The sequence below is a fragment of the Meriones unguiculatus genome, chromosome 10 (assembly GCF_030254825.1).
Source record: "Meriones unguiculatus strain TT.TT164.6M chromosome 10, Bangor_MerUng_6.1, whole genome shotgun sequence".
Classification (NCBI taxonomy): domain Eukaryota; kingdom Metazoa; phylum Chordata; class Mammalia; order Rodentia; family Muridae; genus Meriones; species Meriones unguiculatus.
The window spans coordinates 62180560-62190145 of NC_083358.1; the positions used below are offsets into that span (position 1 = coordinate 62180560).

Genomic DNA, 9586 nt, shown 5'->3' on the forward strand with positions numbered 1-9586 from the left:
AATCAGCCCTAATATTAACCTCAGATCGGAGATTTATTAAACCTATTTGGCCGAGTAAAGTTAAATGACTAGATATTCAAGGATCTAGGCTGAGCTCTGGCCAGCCTTCCTCAAATCTTGATTTGTACAAGAAATGACTAGTCTTCCTTTTTCAGGGTTGTGAGCTGGCTGGTCTGGCAAACGCTTGCATCACTTCAGGGGGCTAGGAGAGAGCTAGCATCTCATCTTCCACCCTGAGGGACAATGGTGAGCCAAAGCTTTCCCCATGAAGTTTTCCTCATCTCTAACCCTGGGTGTGATGTGTCCAGCAGCAACTGACAAGCATCCATGAAATGCCTGCTCCATCCAGTTCCCACTGTGGTTAATGGGAGTAAGATGGGGTTAAGCAGGCAGTACTTAGGAACTGCTTCCTACTTTTCTCCAGGTTCAGGAATCTGCGACCCCGTGAATTAGACACGACACCCGCTTTCGCGCCCGTGAGAAGGTCCTCCGGCAGAACGGCTCCTCCACCCCAACAGGAAGAGACCCATTTCTGGGAAAGTAAGTTTCCCGAGGGTCTGCCCTCGCAGCCGGGGCGGCGATCCCCCGAGGCCCCGAGGGGGCGGGCTCCGCGCGTCCCCCCGCGCGCTGGCCGGGCAGGTGTGGTCCCGAGCGCGGGGTACGCGCGCGCCGGCCGCGTCCCCCGCGCCCCCCGCGGGCCCCCCGACCCCGGACCCCCGCCTTCCCGGGCCGGGCCCGCTCACTCGCCCGCCTCGCTCCCCGCCCCCCGAGTCTCGTTTCAGTCACCCTTTGTCCTTCCCCGGATTGGCAGGTTTTATTATTCCGCCTGAACAATCCGGCCGCCCAGTGGCTGAGGGTCGCTGACGTCGGCGGCAGAGCCGGGGAGTAGTTGGGATTCTGCTCTGTCAGTAACACATGTGTAAGCGCCGCCGGAGCAGCGAGCGAGCCGGCTAGAGGCCCGCGCCGCCCGCCTCCGAGCCGGCCAGCAGCAGCGGGGCAGCCGATCGGCCGGGCGCTCCCCACTCCGTGCGCCCTCGCAGCGGCCGCGGGGCCGAGCTCGCGCCGCCGCTCTCGGGCCGCAGGGCGCGGGCGGGGGGAAGCTCGGCCGAGCCGCCGGCGGCCCCGAGCGGGCGGGCGGGCGGGAGGAAGGCGGCGGCGGCGGAGGAGGAGGAGCGCGGGCGCGGCGGGGGCGGGGGCGCGTACAAAGTGAAGCCACATTGCCAAACTTGCAGCCGCGATTGCAGCAGTGGCTGCCGCTGCGCCGCGCGGGCCGGGCCGAGGGCGCCTGCAGCTGCTCGCGCGCAGCCGGGGGCTGAGGACCGGGACCCCGGGGCTGAGACTTGACACTTCTGCGCCGGGCCGCCTGCCACTTAGCGTGGGGCTCCCTCTACCCGCCCCAGAGCCACGCGATTAAAAAAAAAAAAAAAAAAAGGGCAGCGCTTAGCCCCCTCCTCCCCTTTCCTGCTTCTGCGAGAACTCCCTCCCTCCCTCCAGCTCCACCGGCCCCGGCGCCCCTGCCCTGGAAGCCGAGCGGCTCCGCTCGCATTTCGCCGCCGCCGCCGCCTCTCGCAGTATTGCAATATAGGGGAGAAGCAGGTAAGGGGGTGGCCGGGGGCGCCGCGGGCCCGGAGGGGGCGAGGGTGGGAGGAAGGGGGGGGGAAGCTGATCGGGGCCGGGGCTGTTTTCTTTGGCTTCCTTCCCTTGACCGTCCCAAATTGCAAGTAAACAATACGTCGCCTTAGATAATGCGTGACTCTGAAACTACCCGAGGCCGGCCTGCGAGCTAGCGCGGAGGGCAGCCCCGGGCCGCCAGCTTTGTAGCGGTTCCTTGCTTACAAAAGGGTTCTTCTTGGAGACGGGGCTGGTGGGGACCCTGGAGAGAGAGGGCCGGGGGCAGTCCCAGTTCCTAAAGGAAAGGCAGGGCTGCCTAGATGAGAAGTGGTGTGTGCGTGGGTGGGGGCGTTAGTCATGACCCCCCAACACTATTTGAAACAGGGACCGAAAAGCTCCAAGTGACCAGGATCGGGCATTGCTGATTCTTTTTAAAAGAATTCCTCTTGGCTCCTAAGTCTTTTGTTCCAATCCAGGAGAAATCCGGTGAATCACCTAATTAAAATCAAGACATGAATTAAGCATCCATTTTTGTACTACAAATGGCCAGCGCTACGTTTGTCCCTCCCTTGGTCTCCATTAAAAAACACCAGAGACGTTGTTAAAGGGGGCAGATTTTGCCTCTAGCTGCCAGCTCTGCTTTCTATTTCACTGACTATCCCAGGACCTAAATTGCTTGGCTATGTAATTACTAGAGTATAAGCCTATTTAACTTAAAAGCTTTCTTTCTTTTTTTTTTTTCCAACTCTAAATGAAACTTGATGAGGGCCCGTCCTTAGTTATCAGGGGAGTCAGTTTCTGGTCAGTCCTCTTGATTCATCTCTTTTAGATTTAATCAGCATTAAGGTATTGCTTGTCCTTAAGAGCTTTAGCTAATGGGGTTACTGGATGCTTTTCTCAGTGTAATGTTTCCTTTTCAAAAAAAATATACATATATATTTACCTCTCACTAAAGATGGGGGCGGGGAGCAGCTTGGAATCTCCTCCCTCCCCCTCCCCTTTTAAAAAGGAATTCGGAGCGATTAAAACGTTGGGGGGGGGGAACAGTTTAAAGACCTAGGGCAGGAAATGCAGATTCATTTGGGTTAGGGCTGAAATTGTAACAAAAAGCAATTCCTCGAGTAAATGCATCAGATAAATCAATTTACATAAAGGTATGATGCATTCGGATAAATGCAATGCTAATGGGTTTTAGAGCGGTCCTGTTTCCAGAGTCTCAGGGTTTTGTTACAGCTTAATTGGTGCAGTTCTTATTCTGGTTTATTGTGCGGTCACTGGACACACGTTCCGGGACTCTTTCGGAGGAAATGTGTTTAAAATCGGCCTATTTAAGGAACTGGAGTCCTTCTTTCGTTCCCTCTCCCGGTTCTTTGCAGCAGTTAAGTTGGGCTGGGGACAGACAAAGTTCGCCCTCTCCTTTCTGAGGTATCAGCTGAACGTCCTGAGCAGATATCTGGGAGCCTGGGGGGGAGCCCACACTCTCGCCTTACAGAGGACAAAGACAAAACAAGCTCCTTAATTGGCAGTAAATAACTTGATCTTTTTATAGAATAAGTGACTGGAGAAACACTAGGACTTTATTGGACTCCGGATTGGAGGCAACAAATTAATCGGTTTAAGCTAAGCTTTATAAATTGATTCCTATATTATACCCCAGATGCTTCTCTTGTGGCATTCATTAGAAAGTATGTGTGTGTGTGTGTGTATGTGTGGTGTGGGGGCGTTTAAAAGCAGTTTTTGGTGACATCAGGACTGGCTTGAATTTAACTTGTGGGTCCCTCAATAGTGTCTCCTCACATATTACCTATGCCCCCCCCTTTGGAGGAACAAAGCTCTCGCATTTAAATTGCTGATCAAGGGCAGATTAGCGAGACCAAAGTGGAGAGTGTTTGTATAGGAAGTTAACAGGCATCCTAAAGTTCAATGATCTATTATCCTTGCCTGTGTCTTGAAAACACTCATTGATCTTCAAAATGAAATGAGATTTGGAACAATAATGGGAGATGGCGGTCACCACAATGGCATGTGAAAGGTGCTGTTTAAAATACGAAAAACCAGTTTCGCAACTTTACACCCGGCAACCCCCCTCCCCCCCCCCCCCCGCCGCCGCCACCTTGCTTCCCCTCCCACTACCTCCATCTCCCCCTCGGCCTTTCCCTTCCTCCTCCCGCCCCCCAACCCCCGCCTCGCAGAAAACCCCGAACTGTTTGCAACTTGTGAACTGCAGCCTCACTTCCCCAGGCAGAGCTCGGGAGGGAACGTGGCTGCGGCGGGGCGGCCACCTCCAGCGGCCCGCGGCTGGCTCGCGGGGCTCGGCGGGGGCCGGGGAGGGGCCGGGCGCGGCGGTGGGTGGGTTTGACCCTCATTTGCTGGAGGCGGGCGGCGGCGGGAGGAGCGGGCGGAGGCGGGCGCTGGGAGGAGGGGGAGGAGGAGGAGGCGCCCCGAGGGGTGGAGCGCGCCACCGAGCCTGGCTCTCGGAGTTTTGACAGTCCCCAAGCTGAAATTGTCAGCGGCGGCGAGCGCTTTGGAAAGTTGAGAGCAGCTCGTGGCCCCAGAACAAAGCTTGAGAAAAGTAAACAGGCGGCTGCTGCCGGCGAGCCTCCCTCCTTCCCTTCTCTCCGATCGGCCTCCTTCCCGCCCTGGCCCTGCTGCTGCTTCTCTTGCAGCCACTCGGGGGAGGGAGGAGGGGAGCGCGCTGGCTTCTGGCGCCCCGCGATCGACTTCTAACTTTTGCATCGCCCGTTTTGTCTTTCTCTCTCTCCAGACCATGGTGAATCCGGGCAGCAGCTCGCAGCCGCCCCCGGTGACGGCCGGCTCCCTCTCCTGGAAGCGCTGCGCAGGCTGCGGGGGCAAGATTGCGGACCGCTTTCTGCTCTATGCCATGGACAGCTACTGGCACAGCCGCTGCCTCAAGTGCTCCTGCTGCCAGGCGCAGCTGGGCGACATCGGCACGTCCTGTTACACCAAGAGCGGCATGATCCTCTGCAGAAATGACTACATTAGGTAAGTCGGCTGCCTCCGCTAGACAGGCGAGCCTAGCAGGAGCGAGGGTTACCAAGGATTTAAGGAAGGTGCGGACATCTGTGGGCATACATGACAGACTTCACCTAAAAAAAAAAGACAAAAACCTCTTTAGTTGCTGGCCTTTAAGGGATTCAAGAATCCCTCAATTTTACAATATTTTATGACATGCCAAGGTTAAAAACTTTGGTCTGGTGGTATTTGGGCAGTTAGGTGTCCAAGGTTGAGCACCCTCCGGATTAAATTCTGGGTAGCCTCAGCTTGGGGTTCAGGCTAAAAGTAAGCATGTCTAAAATGTAGGCGTTCAGGTGCTTTCTTAGAGCGAGGCGGGGACGGCGTAGACACCCAGAGACAAAAGGTTTACTTAAAAATGAAACTGCAGTTAGTGGGAAATTATTCTTCTCTAGTGATGGCTAATTATGATATTTACATAAGCACTTTTCAACTTTTTTGAGCAGAATGCTGTGACTCATTCTCAGTGCTCTCTGAAAAACACTGATTACCCATCAGTTTGAAGACTTGTAATTCTTTTTATAGTAAATAATAATAATGTTAATAAAATAAAAAGACTTAGTGGTAATGTTTTTCTTCTTGGGCTCACTGGAAGGCTTTGGTCTGCTCACTTTTTACTGTGTGGCTTTTATTGGAGAATTTGTGGTGTTTTTCACTTAAAGAATGTTGGGGCTTGTTTTTTCATTGTTGTTGCCATTTGTAGCACTGCCCTTGATTCCCAAAGGAGAGGATAGGATTATGCTAATCTAGCATTTTAAAGCAATGTATAGGAACAGTCATATGTCCCTGCAAGCCGTCTTTTCCAACAGGCTTCAGGGCAGCTAATGGAAAGAATTCGGGAGGTCAGGTGCCTATAGGATCTTTTCAGGTGAACTCAAGCTACTTAAACTCATTAATTTGAAAGGAGGCATTTGAAGGATTACACATTTAATTTGAGTAAATGGTTTGATAGACTGACGCACATGAATGCTTCTAGGAGGTGTTCTGTTTCAACATCCAGTAATTAAAAAAAAAAAAGAAAAAAACCACACACACACACACCGATGCCACTGGAAAAAAAAAACAGGCTTGAAAGAATTCTTCTATTTAAGTTCCTGCTCTAAACCTTTGTCTGGGTAGTGATTAGTAGAAAATCCAGTTCTGTCTTCATCGCTGGTAAATCAGTGGATGAGCTATTTTATTCAAAGGTTAGCCCTGATGATGTGCTTATCATCTGTGGCTGATGCTGCCCAAGATCTCCGTGCACTTTGGAGCTGAGCATGGGTGTGTTCGACTCTGCTGATACCAAAATGACGTTTGGTTAGTCTGATAGCGCAACCTATATCCACTGGGCTGACACCCTCAGTCAGTCAAGCGGAAGAAGCTTGGGGGTGGGGGAGAGCCCTTTATTTTTAAATTAATAGGGCTGTATTAATTTCACTAAGTGTTCTTTTAGAAGCAAATGTTGGAAAAATCAGCAGGCGCTTGGGTGTAATGCTTTCTGGTTCTCTTCCCAAGCAATGCCACGAGCTTTGACAGTATTGTAATTAAGTGGAGACAAAAGTGTGGTAAGAAAGGATGGTGGTTTGAAGTGGAAAAATTGACAGTGCAGTTAAGATTTGGTGAATGGCGCAGTTTCATCTCTTCAAGTGTCTTCAAAGGGGGGGAAAAGCCCATCTTCGCTTCTGATTACCGCTAATTAAACTGGAGCTGGGTCCACTTGGATTCCCATGGGACAAGTTTAGGCAAGTGGCTTCCTGGGAATGAGGTCCATTCCTTTCCTTATTGGGGCTAAATAATAATGTCTTTTTGGTGTTTTTTTTGGGGGGGGGTCGAGTGGAGGATGTACATGGGGCTCTAAATAATCTTGGAGTCCTGCTTTCTTTTCTTTTCTTTTTTTTTTTCTTATTTATTTATTTATTTTTTTCCCTCTGAACTTGGAATTAGGCTTGCTCTAGAACTAGATGCCACCCGGAGAAACTTTTGTCTGCTTCGGAGGGACGAATTCTAGTTCAGTGCCAAATGGATCATGGATAGCCTCACACTTTGATCAGGGCACGCCAAGCCCAGCCTCCTGTTCAGCCCATGGAGATACCTAAAATCATGCTTTTCTCTCTTGTCATTCAAGGAACCCAAAGGGTGGGAAAATGAAGAATGTGCCGGCATTCACTACCCTCCCAAAGCCCCCCAAATCCACTTGTGTGTGTGTGAGGGTGGTGCTTTCAGTTCTTCAGAGATTGAGGACCACTGAAGAGTAGGAGTGGGATGCTTCCTTTGCAAGTCACTAGGTGGAGGGAACCCCTTTGCCTGTCTGGGACCACAGGGCAATTCTATTAAGGGGCTTTTATTTTACACTGTCTGACTTTCAGGGTTTTTTGTTTTGTTTATTAAACAACCAGGGTCTGGCTACAAAGCTGCGGGCAAAGAGAGGGAGGGGTTTTCCCTCATTCCCTCCCCCACTCTGCGGCCAAGTGTCGATTGGGCAGAGCTGAGCTTCTGCCTCCTCTCCTCCAAGATTTCAGATAAAGCAGCGGCCTTGCTGCAGCGAATCTGCACAATTAAAAGCTTTAATTAGTGGCTCCTCCATTTTCTTAGTTCTGATGGGCTTTATCTAATGAGATCTGGTCTCTGGCTTAGATCTACTTCGAATGACGTGTCCGCAATGAATGAGAGCTTCGTCGCAAACAAAACATTTAATTAACAAAATTGGCCTCTAAGAGAGGGAGGGAAAGGCTGGGAGCTGGTTGTAGAGTGGAGGGGGAGGGTGGGTCTTAAAGGAACCCACGTCTGCCTGACCCCCTCCACCTTCCAGAAGTCGAGGAACCTCAGAGATGCCCCCTCCCTCCCCCGCCTCTGGCCCCCCAGCTCCACCCAAGCGCCATGGAGTAGCTTTGCAAACTCCTGTTCTCCCCAACATGCTTTCCTCCACCCCCACTTCGGGCCGGGTGACTGGCGCGGAAAGTGCAGCCAGAGGAGGAAGTTCCGACGCCGTCGGGTGGGGCTCCGGTCAGAGCAGGCGAGTGGGTGGGCCGGGCCCACGGCGCGGGGCCGCGAGGGGGCGAGCGCAGGGCAGGAGCCGGCGCGGTGGCGCTGGTGTCCCCAGCTCCGCCCGGGCAGTTCGTGTGGCGCCGGCAGCCGCAGTGAGCAGAGCTCGGGCCCAGGCTCCGGCTTTGAGGGTGGCCGGAGATGGAGGGTGTGTTTGGGGAGGGGATTCGCCTTAGGCTTGGAGACGCCGCCAGGCAAAGAGTTCATTTCCCTGGTAATCAACAGCAAGCTGCTATATTCAGAGAATGCTGTCCCTTTAATTGAACAGGCTAGGTAATTAAATGGCACTTTTCCAATAGGACGTGCTAGGTAAATCTAATAGTTGGTTATTTAATATCACTTTGAAGTCTGCCCACTCAAGCACAATGACAGCACAGGAGCATGTGAACTATTAGCTAGGAAAAAAAAAAAAAGCAGGATCTCAAAAATTAATTAAATCGCATGCAATTTAGGGGGAACGTTTATCTTGATTTGTCATAACAGAATTAATTCAAGGCCTCCAATTCACTTGGGGGCAGATCTGTTACTCTGAATTAACCAAGCGTAATTTGGCTGATTTTTTTTTTTTCTCCCTCCCCTCTCTAATGCAGTGGTTGCGATTATGCACAGCACCACCCCCCCCCCCCTTAGGTATAAATAGCTTCTGGTGCTTTTAAGGTGCTTGGGCTCTAGTTATTCCGAAGTACCTTTAATGGACTTGGCTCCAGGCATAATTTCTGGGTTGCATTTCTTTGTTACATTTAATATAGCTGGTGCAGAATTTAGATTAAATATAGGATCCTGCTGAAAAACCAATTGCTTCTAGATCAGTAGCTGTGGATGTACATTTTTCTCCTCAGATAGGTTGCTGGTATTTACTTGCAGGTATAAATGTGTACCCTTTCAGCCACACTCTGGGAAGTGTACCTCTCCAGAACCTGAAAGCAGTTTAGAAAACACAGCCAGGAAGTGCTCCATATTGCAAGTATTTTGCTTGAAGTAATAATGCGGTTGAAAATAAGCCCACCTATTGGCCGTTGAAGTTTGTGAAAGATGCTAAGCATTGATGTTAAAACTAAAAATACAGTTTGTTTCTCCGTCTCTGTGTCAGCAAGGAGACTTGGAACTGAGCCTGCAGTCAGGAGTCAGACCACCGAGTAGTCTTCAGATAGGAGCAAAGACACCTTAAAAGTGGGATTTCTTCCCATCTTTTTTCCTTTTCCCCATGCAAAGAACCTCTTGATGTTTGTGATTGATTGCATTGCCCAAATGCTGAAATATTAACGACCTTCTTGGACTGAGGACCCAAAGAAAGGAAACTGAAACCAATTCTGTCATCACAATTAAAGACTCCCCTGGCTTTAATTAGCCTGACCTGGGGTATATCTCCTGGTTGCTTGAGTTAAAGAGAAAAGAGCCCATTATAGTCCAGTCTGAGACCGATAGCTACTTAATTGAGCACCTAAAGCCTCAAGCCTTTTAAATCAAACACTGTCCTGGACAGTCCCCCTGGTTAGATAATTAACTCTCCAACGCACAAGGAAAAAAAAAAGACAACTTTTCAGAAAAAGGATAGAATTCTAATGGTCCTCTTCATCTCATAAGAGATTAGAATGTGTGTGTAAGGCGCGTGAGTTCTGCTGTCTGTCTCTGAAGCAGCCTTAAAGCTGTAGAGTCGACGAATATGCAACTCCATTAACACAGTGTTTAGCAGTACTATCAGCCAGGGTAGGTCTTGCTCATTTTCAAACTTTGTAATTTTTGACACTTCAGGAATTCTACGACTTTGTGGCTGATTTGTTCTGTGACAGGTTATGAAAGCCGTGCTGGAGAAAATAAAGATATGGGAAAAGCTTTCTGGCTTGCATACCGCTGCCCTGGTTATTAAAGTACACCTGTGCTGAAGACACACAACTGACTTTACTCAGGGTGAATTGTT

General features: G+C 50.7%; 1 protein-coding gene across 6 annotated transcripts in view; it reads left to right on the forward strand.

Annotated features, from left to right (window-relative positions):
* The first annotated feature begins 521 nt into the window (after positions 1 to 521).
* Lmo4 (LIM domain only 4) overlaps positions 522 to 9586 on the forward strand; it is a 17228-nt gene continuing 8163 nt past the window's right edge. The window contains exons 1-2 of one of the 6 annotated variants that reach the window (XM_021657199.2): positions 522 to 540; positions 4376 to 4614. In XM_021657199.2, coding sequence (XP_021512874.1) covers positions 4379 to 4614 — 236 coding nt within the window. In that variant the 5' untranslated portion in view covers positions 522 to 540; positions 4376 to 4378. Of the gene's footprint in view, positions 541 to 1112; positions 1597 to 3625; positions 3644 to 3937; positions 3961 to 4030; positions 4184 to 4375; positions 4615 to 9586 lie in introns of those variants that run through there. The other 5 variants (XM_021657196.2, XM_060392594.1, XM_060392593.1 and 2 more) reach the window with 5 other exon arrangements.